Source organism: Delphinus delphis, chromosome 10 (assembly GCF_949987515.2).
Source record: "Delphinus delphis chromosome 10, mDelDel1.2, whole genome shotgun sequence".
In the NCBI taxonomy this organism is placed as follows: Eukaryota; Metazoa; Chordata; class Mammalia; order Artiodactyla; family Delphinidae; genus Delphinus; species Delphinus delphis.
The window spans coordinates 101,987,311-102,007,069 of NC_082692.2; the positions used below are offsets into that span (position 1 = coordinate 101,987,311).

A 19,759-nucleotide genomic window follows, 5' to 3' on the forward strand; every position below is an offset into this window, starting at 1 on the left:
AGATGTGGGGGGGAAAAAAGTCCAGAGTCAAGTTCCAGCGTCCCGTTTTTTTTTTTTTCTTTTTCTTTTTAATTTGGCTGCACTGGGTCTTAGTTGCGGCACGCGGGATCTTCGTTGGCGTATGTGGGATCTTCAGTTGCAGCAGGCATGCGGGCTCTAGTTCCCTGACCAGGGATTGGACCTGGGACCCCTGCACTGGGAGTGCAGAGTCTTAGCCACTGGACCACCAGGGAAGTCCCCAGAGTCCTGTTCTAAGTACAGACAGCAACGTCCCTGGCGGTGGGACTCCCGGCCTAGAAGTTTCTACGGTCCAGCTGGGAGTCCAATCAACCTAACATCTGGAGTCTCGCTGACTCCAGCATCTCTGGGCACAAGGATGCTTGAATCCCAGCGATGCCAGCTACATGTAGTTTTCCTTCTGATGCAGTGTGTCCACATCTATAAAATGACATAATTAGTGCCTACTTAATGCCAGGCCCTATGCTGGGCATGGGGGTACCAGGTCTCTGGCCTTGTGAAGCTCAGCCCTCATGGCAGGCCTGCAAATAAGTGGCAATGGGGTACAATGCTGTTTCTTAAAATACAAGTTAAAAAGTACGTCTCACCTGTAGGCAGAGAAAGCACATGGAGAGCCTCATGCCACACTGTGCCCTGCAGCAGCTGTGGGCAGGCAGCCCAGAAGGGGGCTGGAGCTCTTCTCTCAGTGTGCCTGACACCAAGCCCGGCGGACAGACGGCAAGCGTCCCTCCCGTCATGGCTGATAGTGCGTTACAGGGAGACAGACAGACGCACCAGGCAAGAGAGTCTGTTAGGGGCGCAAAGGGCTTGCAGTGTCACCGAAGGCCTCACTGAGGGGCTGACGCTGGAGCAAGGGACTTGGAGGTGAGGGGCCAGGCTGTAAACATCTGGGGAAGCAGATGCAAAGGCCCTGGGGTGAGTTAGAAGAACAGCAAGGAGGTCAGTGAGGGAGGCATTGAGGGAGGTTACGGGGGACACGGGCGCACACTACACTGGGCCTTTAGTCCCTGAGAGAGGGAGATAACAGTGGGTGCTGAGCGAAGGAGGGCGTCCTCTGGCTGTGGAGGACAGACGTAGGAATTCAAGGGCACTTCCTGGGAGGAGGCTGTTGCAATGATACAGGTGAGAGATGCTGGGGGTTTGGTCCAGGGTAGCAGTGGCGCAGGAAGAGGGGGTCAGATTGGGGATGAGCTCTGAAGGTGCACGGCCTGACAGACCGGATGTGGCGCGAAAGTGACAGAAGAACCCAAGACGGTAGGGATTTGCCGAGGGAGGCTGGAGGCCCCGCGAACTGAGATGGAGGTGTTGGAGGGGAGGAAGGGAAGGAGTCCAGGACTGAGAACATCTGTATTCCTTTACCCATTGAGAAATACATGAATTACACTGCTGGTAGGAACGAAAATGGTGCAACCACTTTGGAAAATGGCCTGGCAGGCCCTCAAAAGTTAAACATAAAACTACCACACAGGGCTTCCCTGGTGGCACAGTGGTTGGGAGTCCGCCTGCCGATGCAGGAGACACGGGTTCGTGCCCCGGTCCGGGAGGATCCCACATGCCGCGGAGCGGCTGGGCCCGTGAGCCATGGCCATTGAGCCTGCGCGTCCAGAGCCTGTGCTCTGCAGCGGGAGAGGCCACAACAGTGAGAGGCCCGCATACCGCAAAAAAAAAAAAAAAAAAAAAAAAAAAAACTACTACACAACCCAGCAACCTCACCCCTAGGTATATGCTCAAGAAAAGTGAAAATATATGAACACACAAAAACTTCTACGTGAATGTTTACAGCAGCATTACTCAGAACAGCCAAAAAGTGGAAACGATCCAAGCGTCCATCGACAGATGAACAGATAAACAAAACGTGGTCCATCCATACGATGGAATATTACTCAACAATAGAAAGGAATGAACCGCATGCCAGCTACAACCTGGTTGACGCTGGAAAACATTATTGTTAACGTTCTCAAAAAGAAGCCAGTCACAAAAGGTTACATATTGTATAATTCTGTTTGATACACAATGTCCAAGATAGTCAAATCCATAGAAACAGAAAATAGTGGTTTCCTAGGGCTGGGAGTTGGGAGTGGAGGGTAGGAAACTGGAGCAGTGGGTGGGCTACCTAGTACAAGGGTTTTTTTGGGGGTGGTGGTGAGTGATGAGCATGTTCTAAAAATGAAATTGTGATGCTGGTTATATGCTCTATAAATATACCAGAAACCACTTATTAATATACCTTAAACGGGTGAACTCTGTGGTCTGTAAATGGCAAATAAAGTATGTCTTCCCCCCCAAAAGAAAAAGAGAAAAGAAACAAACAAAAACATCTCCTTTGTCAAAAAGAGAGATGTTACACTGAAAGCCAAACTCCTCCGACCCCTGGAGATAACGACTGAATCCGTTTGTGAATCCCTCCATCTTTTTCTATGCGCTTACATACACATGTCCTCCCAGAAAATATTTAGTACCGTTTCGTGTGGGTTTATCGTTATTGTCGCTTTTTTTCTCATCCTTTTGTGGTGATTCATCCCGGCTGCTGTACCAATGGGCAAAATGTTGTCTCCAGTTTCTCACTATTATAAACAACGATGCAATGAACATCCTGTACACGTGTTTTTTCTAAGGCAGAAGCCAAGCATTGGAGTTGATGTAAAATTTTTTGTCAAATTGCTACCACTTTAATCATTTTTTTTTAAATGCACATCCAAAATGGTTGGGGAGAAGCATCTAACTCCTTCCTGGCAGAGGTGAGTGGTGGGCACAGTCTTCAAGAATGAGTAGAAATCTGCCAAATGGACAAAGTGCTTATTCTGGGGTACTGCAGCAGAGGAGACAGAATTTTAGTGCTTTTTCAAATTCCAGGATTTAACACTGAAATTCCTAGAGCTGTACACAGGCCAGATTCTGCCCATCGTATAGCCAAAGGCAGTTGAAGAAATCTGCCTCTTACTCCTGCGAGGCTGGGTGAGGGTTCCCAGTGCAGGTATCAGGTTAGGACATCTCTACACCCCTCTTGTCAAAAAAAAAAAAAAAAAAAAAAAAAAGGAAAAGCAGCCTTACATTCACCTGAGAGGCTGATTTTTCTTTCCTCTTCCAGAACGGTGTTCTAAGGCACCAGAGGAAGTGTTGGCCAAACAGCTACCTGGTAGCCTAACCCCAGCTCAGAGGTGGAATTCCGGTCGCAGGGCCAATCCACTCCCCAGGCACAAACGGGTGAGAAGACGGAAGGCCACGGCTTTCCTACACCACCACCACCACCACCACCACCACCCCTCCCGCTTCAACACACACAGAGCTTAGAGAGCAAGGGTCCGGCTCAGATCGGCTTCTATCCAGCGGGATGGCCCTAACGCATCCCCTCACTTCTCGGAGCTGGGTTTTCCTCTGCTCTAGTTACCACGTGAGGCCCTTTGCACCAGCCCTGGTGGAGTGAGAAGCGGGTTTAGGAACCCAATCGCTGAATTTAAGGGGAGGGGGGCTTCTCCATACTTACGGGAGTACGGCCCCAGCTAGCTTGCGGGGCTACCCTTGAAAGGTTTTCTGGCGAGAAGGGGTGGAGTGACGCGTGGGCGCGGAACAGACCTGGGGGCCACCGGACCAGGGGGCCACCCTCCAGCCCTCCCCAGCTTCCTATCCCGAGCCCACCCCTTGTCCCCGTCTCGGGGCACACTCTCTGCACAACGCAGCTAGGTGGAGAGCGGGGGAGTTGAAAGCAGACAGACCTGGGAATGGGAGGAAAAGAGGGGATGCCAGGGACGCCCCGGGAGTGATGAGGGGAGAAGAGTGCAGGGGTCACCGAGAGAAGCGAGATCAGGAGGGAGACCAGTCAGCAGTGGCCCCACGGGGGTCTCGGGGCTCCTGGGTCCCCTAACCAAGCCCCCTCAGAGCCAACCCGGAGAAAACACAAACGCCCTGCCAGGCCAGCGCAGCTGCTGGACACGGCCCTCGGCGCCGCTCCAACCAGACCGCCACCGCTAAGCCCCTCCTTTCAAGAAACTCTGGGGCCGCCCCTGGAAGTGGCAGGGCGGAGGGACCCGAGGAGCGGCGCTTGGCGGCGATGGAGCCCAGCGGCCCGGGCACGGGGACCGGCGTGGAAGGCGCGGCGGGCGACCCGTACCAGCGACCAGCGCGGCGCACACAGTGGCTGCTGAGCGCCCTGGCGCACCACTACGGGCTGGACCGAGGCGTGGAGAACGAGATCGTGGTGCTGGCCACGGGCCTGGACCAGTATCTACAGGAGGTCTTCCACCACCTGGACTGCCGAGGCGCCGGCCGCCTGCCCCGCGCCGACTTCCGCGCGCTCTGCGCGGTGCTGGGGCTGCGTGCCGAGGAGGCTGCCGCCACCTGGGAGGCTGCCGGGGATACAGCCGCGGGAGACACGAACTCCGGGGATGTGATCGCTGGGGTGGCCACCGATGGGGACGCGGATGCGGAGGAGGAGGCGCGCCTGGCACTGCGCGCCGAGCCGCCTGAGCTCACCTTCCGCCAGTTCCACGCGCGCCTCTGCGGCTACTTTGGCACCCGCGCCGGGCCCCGTCTGCCCCGCGGCGCTCTCAGCGAGCACATCGAGACGCAGATCCGCCTGCGCCGTCCGCGCCGCCGCCGCCGAGCGCCCCATACGCCCGGCTCCGACGGCGGCCCGGACAGCGAACGCCTGGCGCGCTTGGAGGAAGAAAACAGCAGCCTGCGTGAGCTGGTGGAGGACCTGCGGGCCGCGCTGCAGAGCAGTGACGCGCGCTGCCTAGCACTGCAGGTGCACCTGGTCCCGGGGCGGAGGGTGACGACGGAATGGGGCGGGGGGTGGGGGGCATTTGACAGCGGGCTGGCTGCAGAGCCCCTGCTGTGCGGAGGAAGAGGACCGGGGGGGGGGGGGCGCCGCGGGGGCGGGTGAAGGGCAGCCCTCCCCACTTCAGCCTACTTGCATCCTGTCCCTAGCCACCCCATTCCACTCCAACACACTCTAGTCCCCTCCCCTACTCACATCACACATTCCAGCCCCCCAAAACTCCAGTCCCTCAGAGAAAACCATTCCGCCAACACACACACACAGCCCATCTCATCCTGCCTCTCTGACCCAGCCGTGGACCCTCGCAGGAAGCCTGGTCAGTCTCACACACATACGCCTCCGGAGCTCTCCGCGGTGCCAGGATTCCAGGAGGCCTAGGAGATAAGGTGTGAGGAAGGCCTGTCCGCACCCTTAAGGAACTAACGAGGTACACAGGCAGCTCGGTGCAGTCACTCAACGAACATTGGAGGGCCCCCCTCAGGGCCAGGCCTGGTGTCCCAATGCTAGATAGTGTCACTGTCGACCAGGCAGGTCTGGCCACTCAGCGCTGCGGGGGCCAGGCACTGAGAGAGGCATGGACCCAGCCCAGGCATCTGCAATTCAGTCAACAAGCACTTGAGCGTTGTGCCCAGCCGTGTGTCAAAGGCCATGGGGGGATGGGGGTCAGACGAGGACCAGACGGCCTCTGACCCAAGGGACCACAGGCCAGGAGGGAGCTGACGTTCTAGTAGCCCTGCCCGCTCCCCACACAGCCCGAGGTCACAGCCCTGAGGGGTAGAGAGAGGCCAGGGAGTGCGCAGGGGTGCAAGGCGCGGATTTCAGGGGCCACGGCCAGCGGGCATCGGAGAAGCCAAGTCCGGGGCGGGAAAGTACTGCCATTGTGTGGAGTAAGATCGTCCAGGATCATTAGTTCCCCAAGTATTTGCTGAGCACCTACTGTGTGCCAGGCCTGTTTTAGGCGCCGGACGCCCAGCAGTGAACAGGACAGAAGAAAACCGCACCCTCAAGGAGGCGGCTGCCTAGCAGCAGACAGCGAGGAGGGCCGGGAACGCCCATAGAGGGCTCCCTAGTCTAAGGCGTGGAGGAGCACGAGGGAGCGGCGTGCCCTGAGGGCCGGAGGTGGACAGAGAAGAGGGCAGGCGTTTGGGACTCACTGGAACTGTCCAAACAACAGAATATGGGCTTTGTGCCTCAGTGGCCCGCATCCATTAAAAGGGAGTGACATGAGCTCCCGCCTCGGTAGAGTTAGGGCGAGGGTTAAATGAGTTCAGATGGGCCCAGGGCGGCGAGCACGAGCGCGAGCAACGTGCCGGGTTGCTTTGCTCACGCGCCCTGGGCCGGGTGGGGTCTGGCGCGAGGCGCTCACTGCCTGCCCTGCTGCCCTGTTCCGGCAGGTCGGCCTCTGGAAGAGCCAGGCGGGCGCCCGGGAGGCGGCGCACGGCGGGCCCGAGGCGGCGGCGGCGCGGGAGCTGCGGCAGGCGCGGGGCGCGCTGACGGCAGCCGAGGCCCGCGCGGGGCGCCTGCGCCGGGGCCAGGCCGAGGTGCGGCGGCGCGCGGAAGAGGCCCGGCAGGCAGTGCTGCGCAGCCTGGCGCGCGTGCGCGAGCTCGAGGCGCTGGCGCGGCAGGTGCCCGGCCTGCAGCGCTGGGTGCGGCGGCTGGAGGGCGAGCTGCGGCGCTACAGGTGAGCCGGCGGCCCGGGTGCCCCAGATCAGCTCCCGTTCTCCTGAACCTCAGGTGCGCTTTCCTCCCCTCCACTCGTCCCCGTGTTGTTCACGTCTTCAGGTATTCGCCCACCCATCCATCCGTGGGCCTGTTCACCCATAAAGCCCCTCCGTTTGCCTATTCGCTGGGGGTAATAGGATAGATTTGTTCTTATTTGTTCTTTGATCCGTGCAATAACAAAGATGATAACAGCTAACACTTACCGAGCACCTAAGGTGTGCCAGGCTCTGAGCTAAGCACTTAACCTGACTAAGCACTTAACCTCACTGAGTCCTCACAGCCACCGGACCTGTGAGGTAGGTACCGTTATGTCCCCATTCTCCAGGTGAGGAAACAGATGCGCAGTGATCCCTTGTGCTAGCTCCACCAGGGTAGGAAGCTGGGCTCGGGACCAAGGTTCAAGTCCTGGCAGGGCCTCTGACAGATGTGTGACTTTGGGCAAGTCACGGCCCCCCTCGGAGTCCCTGTTTCCTCTTGGATGGAACAGAGCTTGGGGGCCCTGCCTGCCAGGGAGGCTGTGAAGAGGCAGTGAGGCCCTGCCTGGCTCACTTAGGTGCTCGGTAAACAGAGCTCCCTCCCTTTCAAACCACAAGGCACCCGGCCTGCCTGCCTTCCACATTTACTGAGCACCAGCTCTGCACAGGGACTATGCCAGCCACAGGGGGTGTCATTCTGAACAAGACATTCCGCAGTCCTCGCCCTGAGCAGCACTCGTGAGCGTGTGAGGTCCCCACGTGAGCGTATGTGTGGCAACAGCTGGCTGCCTGCTGTCAGGGAGAGCAGGGCCCTCGGCGTGCCTGCTGCAGGCTCAGCCAGCGCCTGCACACCTGACCCGGGAGTGGAGTGCTGAGGGTGGGACGTTACCTGGCGAGATGGGCCAGGGAGGGGGAGGGGGGAGAGCGTGCTAGAAAACGGGAACAGTGTGGGCCAAGCGCAGAGGCAGGAGGGGCCTTGGCCCGGTCCAGCAGCTAAAACAGCAGCTGGAGGGGTAGAGCTGGAGAGGCAGGCCGAGGCCAGGCCAACCCCAATGGCTGTGACGAGGTCTTCGGCCTTTCCCTCGAGAGAGCATGAAGCCATGGGAAAGTTCTAGCAAGGGGGCGACAGGAACAGACTTGCACTGCAAAAAAATCACCCTGGCTACAGTTGTGACAAAGAGATGGAAGGAGAGGGGAAGGGCAGAAGACAGTGGGAGCCGGGCAAGAGGCTGCCGTCCGACTTCAGCCCGAAAGGCAGGCGGTCTGGCCCAGACTGGTGGGCAGGGCAGCCAGAAGGGGTGGCTCTGAACCTAGTTCCTCATCCGGGGGACCATGTCCTTGACTTTTGAGATGCTCCCAGCGGGGACGCGAGGACGCACCACGGTGGAGAGAGGAGGCCGGCTCTGGGCTAGCCTTCTGCAGCTCCAAATGTTTGGATAGTCACTTCCTGTTTGCATAGCTGATCGGCCAAAGAGCAGGGCCCGTTGGCTCGAGGCCCGTATCCCGCCTTGGAACTTTCTCCAAGAGGAGAAATAAAGGGTCTCTTCTTTCTTTTGCTCTAAAGTAATTGTCACAGCATGATTGTAAAAATAACTCCAAACATTGGGATAGCTCTTTACAGGAGAAAAAGTGGATCCATACTCAACACAGTATTTAATCCTCACAAGGACTGTTCAAGGGAGAGGTTTTATCCCCATCTTACAGGTTGTGGGAAGTGAGGCTCCGAGAAGTTAAGTGACGTACCCAAGGCCACACGGCCAGAAAGTGGAAAAGCAAGGTCTGTCTGCCCCCACAGCCTGTGTTCTTTCTGTCTTTCCACTTTACCTTTTTTGTTGCTGACTCATGGTTACAAGATGGCTGCTGCACCTCCAGGCCTCATGTCTGCTGTCCAGGCATAAGAAGGACCAGTGATATTGGGGGTGTGAAGGATTTTCTTCTAGTGAGCTTTGCCATTCTATTCAGGGAGAGGCTCCCCCACCTTCTCCCGCCAGAACTTGTACCTCCATCAACTTGGCCAGAACTGCGTCACGTGGCTGGCCCTACCTGCAAGAGAGTCTGGTGATATTGAGGCCCCAAACAAACCTGAGGCTCTCTTAGGAAGGAAAAAGGGAGCAGATATTGCAGAGGCTCCAAAGGAGATGCCCAGTGAATGAGGAAACCAAGGACCAGAGAGTGACCTTCACACGGTGATTAGGGGATGGTTGTCACTCGCTTCCCTGTCCCTAAACCTCACCCAGACCCAGAAGCAAACCTCCTCTCCCCGTTTTCTGTAGTCAGAGCTTGCAGGTTTGTGGGCTGACTTGCCCCCAAAGTTCTCCCTCTTTGGAGAAAGGAAAGGGGAGGGGATAGAACAGTTGAGAACACTAGTCACATAGCCAAGCTTGATGGATGCAGAGCTCAGCTGAGCTTCCCAACCCGAAATCAAACCTCCTTCCCCTTCTCTGCCACCTCCTCAAGGGCAATCTCAGCAACTCTCTTCCTCATTGCTCAGACTTCTATTTAGTTCTTTCTCAGACCTGCACCTTCTTTTCCCTCCCACTCAGTCCTTTGCTGTGGGTTCTACCCAGTCCTTTCCCCGTTTCTCAGGTAAACCTCCTCCTGTCACGTCTCTTTGGGGGTGCTGTAACCCCGAGCTTGCCCAGCTCTTCCCGTCGTGATGATGAGTTCCCAGTGTGCTCTGTGGTTGCTGCCCGTGAGCCTAGCGTTAGCAGAAGCCAGGATCCTGGAGGGTCCCCCTGATCTCCAGGGTCATGGAGCTCGCCCTCTGCCTCAACCAGGGCCTGATTCTCGGCTGGTTTCTAAACGCGTTTCCCAGCTCAGTTTCTCACTACACGGGCGGGGAGAAGTTGAGCTCCACTCCTTAGGATAACATCCCACGGTCAGTCAGCAGGGTTTTCCTCGCCTCTGTCTGTGGATGAGACGGCCCTGGATGGCCCCGGGCTTCCTGCAGCGGCCTCCCTGTCTTCACTCAGCACGCAGGGCCTCCTGCCCCTTCCCCACTTGGGCCTCAGAACCCAAGTCCTGACCCCTCAGGGGCAATTCAGCTCCATCTCCTCTTCCCACACAAGCTGGGCATCTTACCTTTTTGTTTTTGACCTTGACTGGATTATTTTAAATGGTTATATTCTATCCAGCACTTCTGTGTGTTTGTACATAGAAAGAGAGCTTCCCATAGCACCTCAATCCACCATCCTGACCAGGAACCTAAGAGAACAGACAGTAAATATTTAAGCCATTGGAAACGCTCATGTATTCGTTCCACGTTTTCTAAGCACCTTCTATGGACAAAGCCCTGTGCGGATACCTGGGTACACAGAACTGGTACAGGCATGCCCACTGCCCTCTGAGGGTCTCCTGGGCCCGAGTGGAACAGGCCATGAACACACATGTTGGGACACAAACATGCTTTGTGCAGAGGGGCCCCAAGAGAGCAACTGCTGCTTTCAGAACCATGGGAGTCCTGGATCAGATACAAGGATTCCACATGTCAATGTGACCTGCAGCCTCCTGGAGCTGGACAAAGACCCTGGGCTCACCCAGCCAGCCCAGTCTGCGGAGGATTACCCGGTCCACCACAACCCCATCAGCTTCTGCTTCCCACGGCTGGTCTCCTGGGTCCACCTCGTCCCAGATGGGAGACTCAACTCCTCCAAATCGCACAAGAGAGTCCCTCCTCCCGGCACATTTGTGAGCACAGTAACCCTGACAGATGATCCATAGGGGAAGACGCGGATTACGTTGCAATGATGCAAATAGTTTCATCTGGAATACTTGACGTCACGATTTATACAGTGTCATTTAACCTCTGCCCCCATCCATCTAGAGTGTTTCCCTGTCACTTCTCCCAAACTACACCCAAACCCTCTCCACCTTTCTCTCCTCTGTTTTCTCTTTCTTCCTATCAGCCAGGTCTCTTAGATGAGTGCCAGAAAGCCTGACTCAAACTGACTTGCTTAAAAAAGCTGGCTCTCAGTGAAGTTTAAGCATGTCCAGCTTCAGGCCTGGCTGGATCCAGGTACTCAAACAATGTCACCAGGATATGGAAGCTCTGCTTCACTCTCAGGCAAGTTCTCTCCCCTGGTAGCCTCTGGGGCACTTACATCTCGAAAGGTCACCTCTTGTCTGAGCTATCCCACTGGAGTGCCAGGCTGAGCCTCAATGGACAAACCTGGAAACATGTTCATCCCAGAACCCATCAGGGGGCCGGGATGATTGGGTGCTCTGATTCACCAAACTTTAGTCACTTACCCACCAAACATATACAAACCCACAGCCAACCCTGTCGAACTCTGAGACTGAGATCCTCCCAGGAGAATCACGGGAGCACGTATCCCAGGCTTGTTAAATAACAGACACCCCTGCCTTTGCTCCTCTCGGGAAGCCACAGCCCAAATCCCCTTTCTTGTCTCGGGAACAGCCCACCTGTGGCAACTGGAGAATCTCTGAGTGGAGGGCCCGGAAGGAAGCCTGCTTAAGCGCAGGACAGGCTTGTCTCAGAGTCAGCTCTCCCAGGCTGCTGAACGCTTTGGGGTAGCTGGGGGCACGCTGCACCGTCACCAACCTCGCCTGTCTCAGTGCTTCAGGACCTGCTGGGAGGATGGGCCCAAAGGATCCGGATTACTGGCCTCCTGGCCCAGCCCGTGAGCCCTCCTAGGGAAGCACGATGTCTTGACGTTGTTTGGCCCAGCAGCAGGCCCAGGGCTCCCAGTAAGATGGTGAATGAACAAGTGAACGGACCAACAAGCATATGGATGGATGCAGCCTCAAAAACGTCTTGGCAGAAAGGGCATGGGCGTGCGGGAGTCCAGCACCAGGCGAGCCCTGAGTGGTCCAACGGCCTGATCCTGCTTCGAGGGGAACCATCCTCCACCCGGTGACTAGATTCTCTTGAAGCCCCGTGTCTCAGCCATTTCTCTGCCCTGCCGCCCCTTGCTCTGCGCCACGGAGGAGAAGCTGGGCCTTTAAGACACCTGGGCAGCTGCCTGGGGCCAGCACTGCTGGGCAGGGGCTGGGCTCCAACGCCCAGAAGACAGAAAAGCTAGCTCAGCTGGAGCCGGAGGAGGGGCCGCCTCTGTGGCTTTGTGTCTTGTCTGGGAAGGATGAAAAGGCTGGGATGGATGGGGGGGAGGGAGGCGTAGGGCAGCTCACTGGGCCGGCCACCATGCTGAGGACACAAAGATGAGGCCTTGGAGGGCCACCTCTTTTCTTCCGCCCCAGTGCAGCAGCCCGGCCTGATGGGGGGTGGGCGCAGAGTCAGTGGGTCAGGAGGGAAGCAGACGGGCGGGGGCCGCCATCTGGAGCTGGGGGGCGGCTGGCTGCGGATTCCTTTATCCTTAGAAGTGAGCGTGTGGGTGGCCGCTAGTGGGAATTGAGGCCTTTGTCCAGGGGACAATACCCCGGGCTCACAAAGGGACACTGCTGGCCCAGCACCTGCTGCAGGCCCACCCGGGCCGTTGAGATGCAGACGGGGGCTCGGTGGGTGGAGGGCCGAGCTCGGGAGGCCCGGCCCAACCTGGGCTTGAATCCCAGCTTTTCCATATCTTTACGGTGGGACCTTGAGCTGGCCCCTCCCCCTGTGCCTCAGTTACCTCATCTGTGAAGTGGGGTGGGGCCCTGTTGTCCTGGACGTGTGTGTTCAGTGATGTGGGGGCAGGGAGGTGCAGGCTGAGCAGACAGCTCTGGTCTCAGACCTGCCTCAGTCATTTTTTCTTTAAAGAAATTTATTTATTTATTTACTGTTTCTGGCTGCGTTGGGTCTTCGTTGCTGCGTGCGGGCTTTCTCTAGTTGCGGCGAGCGGGGGCTACTCTTTGTTGCGGTGCGAGGGCTTCTCATTGCAGTGGCTTCTCTTGTTCCGGAGCATGGGCTCTAGACGCACAGGCTTCAGTAGCTGTGGGACATGGGCTCAGTAGTTGTGGCTTGCGGGCTCTAGAGCACAGGCTCAGTAGTTGTGGCGCACAGGCCCAGCCGCTCCGCGGCATGTGGGATCTTCCCGGACCAGGGCTCAAACCCGTGTCCCCTGCGTTGGCAGGTGGATTCTTAACCACTGTGCCACCAGGGGAGCCCATGTCTCAGTCATTTTTGCTTCTGTGAGCCTCCTTTTCCTCATCTGTAAAATGAGGGTGACAAGAATAATAATGATTATTATATTCACCTCACAGGGAATTTGAAGATAAGGTGCTAATATGTACAAAGCACCTAGAATAACGCTTAGCCTTGAGAAAACTCTCGACGAATGCTGGAGATTATTATTTTATTTATCCCTTATCACAGTACCCCCCATAAATAGTAATGGTAGTGGTCGTTGGTGTCGCTGATATGAACAGAGTCTGGCCCCAGAGAACCCTATGTGTGTGGCGACCGCCACAAGGAGTGGACAGTGTCAGCTGAGTGTCAGGGTCCTACCGGAATTGCACAGTGTGGGCAAGCACAGGACCCTGACCCCAGCGTGAGTGATGATGGCTAGGGCATCTCTCGGGGGAATGCCATCATCTGAGCTGGGTGTTGAAGGATGAGTAGGAGTTTTCTGAGGTATCGCAGATTCAGGTTGCCGTGAGTGCAAAGGCTTGGAGGTGTGAAGGCCTTGGTGCCTCTTGGGAACAGGAAGACGTATTGTGGCTGGCGGTTTGAGGTGGAAAGTGGCAGGAAAGAAAGCTGGAAGGGCAGGCGAGGATGGCGAAGGGCCCTGAGCACCAGGCTGAGGCACGAGGCCTTCACCCCAGAGAACGAGGGAGACAGAGAAGGGCTTGAAACAGAAGTGAAGTGATCACTTTGAGCTTCAGAGCAACGCTTCAGGCTGCCTGTGAAGGACAAATGGGCAGGAGGGAAGGTGAGAGGCAAGGAGGCTGGTGAGGAGACCATTTCTGGGTCCAGCGCCTGAGAAGGGACAGACCACCAGCCCCACACCTGGAGGCCTTACCTGGAGCTGGGCAGAGCCTCAACCTGCCATTCTCCATTCTAGGTCAGAGCCTTCCTCAAGGACAGCACCTTAGGATTTGCAGGGTGAAACAGGCATTAGAGCCACAGGCAGCAGCCAGGTTGACAAGGGGGACCTACCTCTGGGTGGAGGAGCCAGCAAGGGGTCACCCAGAGCCAGCCGTGGTGTCCTCACCTCGTGCTGGGTTGGGGAGAGCAAACACGAGTGGCTTTCACCCTAGCGTTAACAGAGCGCTCCGACGTGTCGTGGGCACGTTATGCGCTGCAGGCTGGATGGCGAGCCAGGACCTCAGGGGTCAGTGGGAGTGAGAACCGTGCCTCGAGAATCTTACCTGGTCACGTTCACAGTCACGGACCCCCAGGAGCCCAGTTCAGCAAAGGATCCCACTGAGTACAGGCTGAGGAGGGGGATGTCAGGTGACTGTGGTTCCTCCTGAGTCCTCAGGGTCCGGCCAGGACCGATGGGGGATTACCGGACCTTTTATCCCCCTGCTACGTCACCCTGAAATTGCAGCCAGAGTTTGCTAAGAAGCCACACCGCCTGGACCTAAACTCAAGTCCCACCTACAATTTCTCGCTGCATCCCCGACACCTCTAGCTCCACTGGCCACAGGTTACCCACTACGGCCAGTATGGCACGTGGGCGGTCACACCACACCTGCGTAAAGATGACCTTCCAGGGGCAGCTGGGAAGACATCTCTAGCGGTGGGTTCATCAGTTGGGGATGCCCTTCCGCCGAAAGTTACAGGAACTCACCTAACAGTGCTTGGAGCACACTGCGGTTTGGGTTTCATTGTCTGCTCCTGACCAGAAGCCCGGGGCGGGCTCTGTGATGAGTCTTTGAGATGTGCCTCAGACACGTGGCCTCCACACGCTATTAAAGGCAGAAAGCACAGGACATCTGTTCGTTTCTATCCAGAAAAGCAAGGCCCGCCCAGAAACCACAAGTGCGCGTCTGTGTGAGCTCAACAGCCAGGGCGGGGCCCCAGAGGGCAGCGGAGCCGGGGAATGAGTGCAGGCAGTGAGCGGGGAGGAGCCGGGGACCACCGGTTGAGTTGTTCGATGGATAGAGTCCCTCCCTGAGGTGATCTGGCCAAGGTCACCCAGGCAGTCAGGGCATAGCCCAGGCTGGACTCAGTCCTCAGGGGCCCAAGTGTCCTGGGCTCTCGCGCTGCTTCCGTCGGGGCTCGGGAACAGGCCTCGGCTCTGTGCCTTCGAGGTTAGTTGGGGATGCTCTGAGACCCTACGTTTGCGAGCCCTGCTTTCCCAGTTCCAAGCCAGGCGGGTGGCCTCAGGCACACAGACAGGTGACAAGAGGACCACGATATCGGTTTCCCAGGTCAGGGGCAGCCGCACAGGACCCGGGGTGGCCTGAAGTGCTAGACCAGTCGGTCGCCTTTGGCCACTGCCTGCTTTATCCATCTTCTTTGGTGCCTTGACCCTTCTTGAGAGGCTCTGACTCTACCTGTTTTTGCCTCCGTTTGCTCATCTGGAAAATGAGGTTAGTTTTAGTGCCTACATCATAGGCAAGACTTAAGTGAGATAACGTGTAAAAAGCACTTTGACTTGTGCCCGGCACACAGTAAGTAGTCCACCAATTTCATTGTCATCAGTTGGCGCTTACCTGCAGGGAGCAGACTTTAAATCCCGTGCCACCAGCACTGTCCATCCATCCCGAACCTCTGCTTGTCCCTGCTTGGTTTCACGCGCTCCGGCTCCACACGGGAGGGGACAGGCTGCAGTGACCCCAGATCCGTAACTTTCCAAATTCAGTGACCTGCATACTGCTTCCCAGCACCTGCAGATAAAGTCTCAGGGAAGAACGCTGCCCAGCCCAGCCTGGGTGACAGGCCACGTCTAGGCCATCACTGTGGCCAGGGCGCTAGGATACGCCAGCCAGCCAGAACTAGGACGCACACTCAACCCTGTGGTCTGGGAGAGGTGGATGCTAGGTAGGGGGCGGGACAGTTCCTGAAAGCAAAGTGGGTGCTGTTATCAGGAGACAGGAGGAGGATGCCATGAGACAAAAGCAACAGACTCCACCTCGTGACCTTCCTCTTAGAAGTGAGAATCCAAGACGAGTGAAGGCTGCAGCGTGGCACCAAGCAAAGGGAAGATGAAAAAGGGGATGCTTGGGCCTCTGAGCCCAGGATTAGCACCAATCCCTCTACTGGGGTAACCCAATAGCTCCAAGAAAATCCTTAGATTAACTCTTGATTATCCTGACATGGGTCACGCCCATCCCTGAACCAATCAGTGGTACCAGGGATGCTGGAATATGCTGACTGGCTAAGTTGGCGGGGTGTCATGTGACTACTCTGGACCAATCACTGCCACTCTGGTTCACAGGACCTGGGTCTCACGGATGGATTGAAGGGGAGGTGGCTTCTGCAAAGAACAGCAGTCCCTCTCGACTGGGAGCTCCTGCGGGCAGCAATGGCGCCCAATGCCCCTCCTTTCTGCCCCTGCGGCCATTGCTGGGCAGAGGGCCTGGCCCAGAAAGGCAGGTGTTTCCTCCTGACCGGGCGGGTGCACGGACCATGGGAAACGCCTGAGGCTCCCATCACCTGCCCTGAATCCTCCTGAGAGGACAGGGGTGACTTAGAGAAGGCTGGAGCCACCGACATCAGAGACCCTGAAGCGGAGAGGGGACAGAGATTCTCTGTGGGGTCTCTTCACGATTTTCTGTCAGAATTAACCACTGACTGTTCTTTATCCAACCACATTTTGTCACATGCCCAGAGTGCCGTGCTGCCCTGGGTCCAAGGGAAACAGCCATGAACGAGGCAAGATCCCTGCCCTCATGGAGCTGACGTCCTGGGGGGAGACCGCTGACCAATAGGTGACAGTACACGGGATGAATAAGGGGAGGGCACGGTGGAGGTGGCTGCTTTGCTACAGTGTGTTAGTGGCAGTGTATTAGTCAGCTCGGGCTGCGTGACAAATACCACGGTCTGGGCGGCATCAACCACAGATGGGCACCGTCTCGCAGTTCTGGAGGCCGGAAGTCCAAGATCGAGGTGTGGGCAGCAGTGGTTTCCCCTGAGGCCTCTCTCCTTGGCCTGGAGACGGCCGTCTCTTCCCTGCGTCCTCACACAGTCATTCCTCCGTGCATGTCTGTGTCCTAACCTCCTCTTGTTACAAGGAGACCAGTCACATTGGATGAGGGCCACCCTAGGACCTCATTTTTACTTAATCACCTCTTTAAAGGCCCCGTCTCCAAATACAGTAATACAGTCACATCCTGAGATACCTGGGCTGAGGGCCTCCTTGCCATGACCGTGGCCCTGAGAGATGGGGCCCCACTCTGGCCCCAGCTTCCTCCACTCTGCCCGCTGTGCACCCCTCCAGCCATGTTGACCTCTCTGCTCCTTGAACCCGAAACCCCTCCCTGGTCCACTTCAGGCACAGGGTTCCCCGACTGCTCCCAGGCAGCTTCTGACTAATTCGCATCCACCCAGCTGTCTTGGCTACATCCCATGACATCTTCAGAGGCCGCGGCCCGGCCAGCCTGCTTCCCTGTCATCTCTCACAGCCTCTGGCCTTATTTTTGTTGTGACTTCACCGGGGTCCATGTCGCCCAGGGGAAGGGAGGCTCCAGGAGGTCGGGCCATTCTGGTAAGTACAGTGTCTCCAGCACATAGTTCATCTGTGGGATGAACTGCAGAGCCAGATTAGCAGCTCGGACTGTGGGGGGCCTGCTCAGACACCCCCTTGCACCCACCCCCCTGTAGAGGCGGTGCCCCGCATTCAGGTAGGGACCAGAAACGAGGAACAGTCAGAAAGGCTTCCCAGGCCCCGAGGCCTGTCTGCACACTCCCCTCTTCAGGATTTATTTTCGGCTCTTCCTCCAAGGCCCCCCCTCAAGCTCTTCTTCCTACTGTTGTTCTTTTGTTTTCACACACCCGTCTCTGTTTCCTGCGAGCCTTCACTCAGGAAACGCCACACAGCAAAGGCAGCCGGTGTGCGAGCCTCCAGGGCCTCTGGCTGCCTGGAGACTCCACTCCTGGCCAGCCCTGGCCAGGCCCTGCATGTCCTGTCTGCCCTGCAGCTCCCCAAAGCTCGGGGGCTACTGGGTGTCAGAGGGTTGAATGCAGAGAGGGAAGCAAATGAGAGTAACGTCTTCTATCCATTTCAGAAAAGGCTGAATGCAGGGGTGTGACGGTCTCTGGCTGGGTCACCTTGCTGAGTTACTTGGTTCCAGCCCAAGTTGTTCAAGCACTAACCTACGGTTGCCTTGAGGCATTTTACATATGACTTAAGTCTTTAACCAGTTGACTCTGAGTAAGGGAGATGATCCTGGTTAATCTGGGTGAGCCCCATTTAATCACTTGCTAGACCTTAAAGCAAGGCTGAGGGCTTCCCTGAAACCAAGAGGTTCCGCCTGTGGACACAGTTTCTGCTGTGCCCAAGGGTCTAGGCCGCCTGTGCGCTCCCCTGCCTCTGGATTTCAGACTCGCTGAGTACAGAGGCCACTTCCTGGTTACAAAGCTCTTGAGACAGCACTGTAGCTATAGACGTGGATGTAGATGGGCATCCCCTACTGGCCCCACTTCTCTGGGTGAACCCTGACTCAACCAGGGGTTGAGGCAGGAGGGAACAGAGGCCAGCGTTTCTGTGCACTTGTGGTTATGATGCACTGCACTAACGACTTCACATACACAACCTCATTTAACGCCCAAGCAGTGCTGTGAAGTGTTTATCAGTGACAGTGCTTTAGGCTGCAAGTAACAGAAAACTCAACTCACAATGGATTAAACCACAGGGACATTGATAATCCTGCATGAGAAGTCCAGGGGACAGCAGCTCAGTGATGTTTGCAAGGACCCAATTCTCCATCTTTCGACTCTTAGCCTGTCATCTTGGCCTATCAGCAAAGGCCCCTTGTGGTCACAAGATAGCTGCCATGGCCCAGGCATCACCGCCACATCCAGAGACAGAAATATAACTTCCTTCTTCAACTTCTCTGTTCCCAGAGACCCTCCTGGAAGACCTCCCCTCATCTCTCATTGGCCAGGATCACATCACATGCCTGTTCCTAAACCAATCCTTGGCAAAAGGAAGGAATAATCATGATCAGCTTAAACCAATCAGATCTCCTGTCTGGAAGCACTTGGCCACTCAGTGCCTGGGAAGCACTTGGCCACTCAGTGCCTGACGGAATAATTGAGATTGTGCCAACAAGACAGATGGGGTGTGATTGTTTGGGTTGCTGTATTTGGTTCATAGCAACCATAACAAATTACCACAAACGGAGGCACTCAAAACAACACCCACTTATGATCTCACATTCTGCAGGCCAGAAGTCCAGGCAGGCTTGCCCGGGTTCTCTGCCTAGGCTCCCACAAGGCTGAAATTAAGGTGCTGTTGACCTTGGGCCGAGGGGAAGAATCTGTTTCCAAGCTCACCCAGGGGTTGACAGAATTCAGATCCTTGTGGTTGTAGGACTGAGATCCCCATCCCTTGCTGACTGTCAGCAGGGGTCGCTCTCTACATGCCATCTCCTGTGTCCCTGTTCCTCCTCTAACCAGCAACGACCCAAGTCCTTCTCACACTTCACATTTCCCTAACTTCCTCTTCTGCACCAGCCAAGAAAGTTCTCTGCTTTTAAAGGGACACGTGTGATGAGGTGACACAGCTTAAGGTCAGCTGTCCCATATAACATAACACCATCCCAGCAGTGATACCTCACCACATTCACAGGCTGCAGGAATTAGGGTGTGGGATCTTGGGGGGTCATTCCTAGAAATTCTGCTCCTGCACCGGCTGGGTCTGCCCTCCCTTGCTTTCTGCCCAAGCCTGGCCCTCCAAGCTGCCCATCGACTCTGTTAGCTCCTGGGTGTCCTGCCCACCAATTCCTTTCCTGCTTCAATGACGGTTTCTGTTGTTACAACCGTGAACCACTGGCTTGGGTACAGCCTCGAACAACTCACTTCTCCTTTCTTTCCAATGAAGTGTCTGTCCTGCTGTGGCAGCACCATGGCTACTGTGCGGGCGGGCAGAATTTCTAGGAATGACCCCGGAGATCCCACACCCTAATCCCTGCAGCCTGTGAATGTGGTGAGAACAAGCTATCTCCATGGGAGCAATATCTCCCCCCGAGACGTTCTGGAAATTTGTGGGGAGCGACTGTTCGTTTCAGTGACTAGGAGGACGGTGCTGCCAGCACTTGGGGGTGGATTCCAGGGATACAGGCCTCCAGGTAGGCCCTGTACGACCCACCAGGACTGCCTTGTACCCCACATGACTTCCAAATGCCCTGCTGTGTGTTCGTTCTGCGAAAAACTTGCTTTCACTGCAATTATCTGAGCCTAGGTCCTAAGTCTGCTTTC

At 56.5% G+C, this 19,759-nt stretch overlaps 2 protein-coding genes across 2 annotated transcripts in view; one reads left to right on the forward strand and one right to left on the reverse strand.

The window, feature by feature from the left end:
* Positions 1-19,759, reverse strand: part of CFAP92 (cilia and flagella associated protein 92 (putative)) — a 163,744-nt gene that overhangs the window by 110,495 nt on the left and 33,490 nt on the right. The window contains 7 exon segments of the mRNA XM_060023135.1: positions 8,317-8,535; positions 9,574-9,696; positions 10,915-12,599; positions 13,410-13,477; positions 13,759-13,928; positions 14,184-14,301; positions 15,052-15,225. Of these exon segments, the coding sequence (XP_059879118.1) occupies positions 8,317-8,336 (20 nt within the window). The 5' untranslated portion in view covers positions 8,337-8,535; positions 9,574-9,696; positions 10,915-12,599; ... (2 more) ...; positions 14,184-14,301; positions 15,052-15,225.
* Positions 4,067-19,759, forward strand: part of EFCC1 (EF-hand and coiled-coil domain containing 1) — a 32,766-nt gene continuing 17,073 nt past the window's right edge. Inside the window, exons 1-2 of the mRNA XM_060023139.1 lie at positions 4,067-4,762; positions 6,190-6,476. Coding sequence (XP_059879122.1) covers positions 4,067-4,762; positions 6,190-6,476 — 983 coding nt within the window. The remainder of the gene's footprint in view (positions 4,763-6,189; positions 6,477-19,759) is intronic.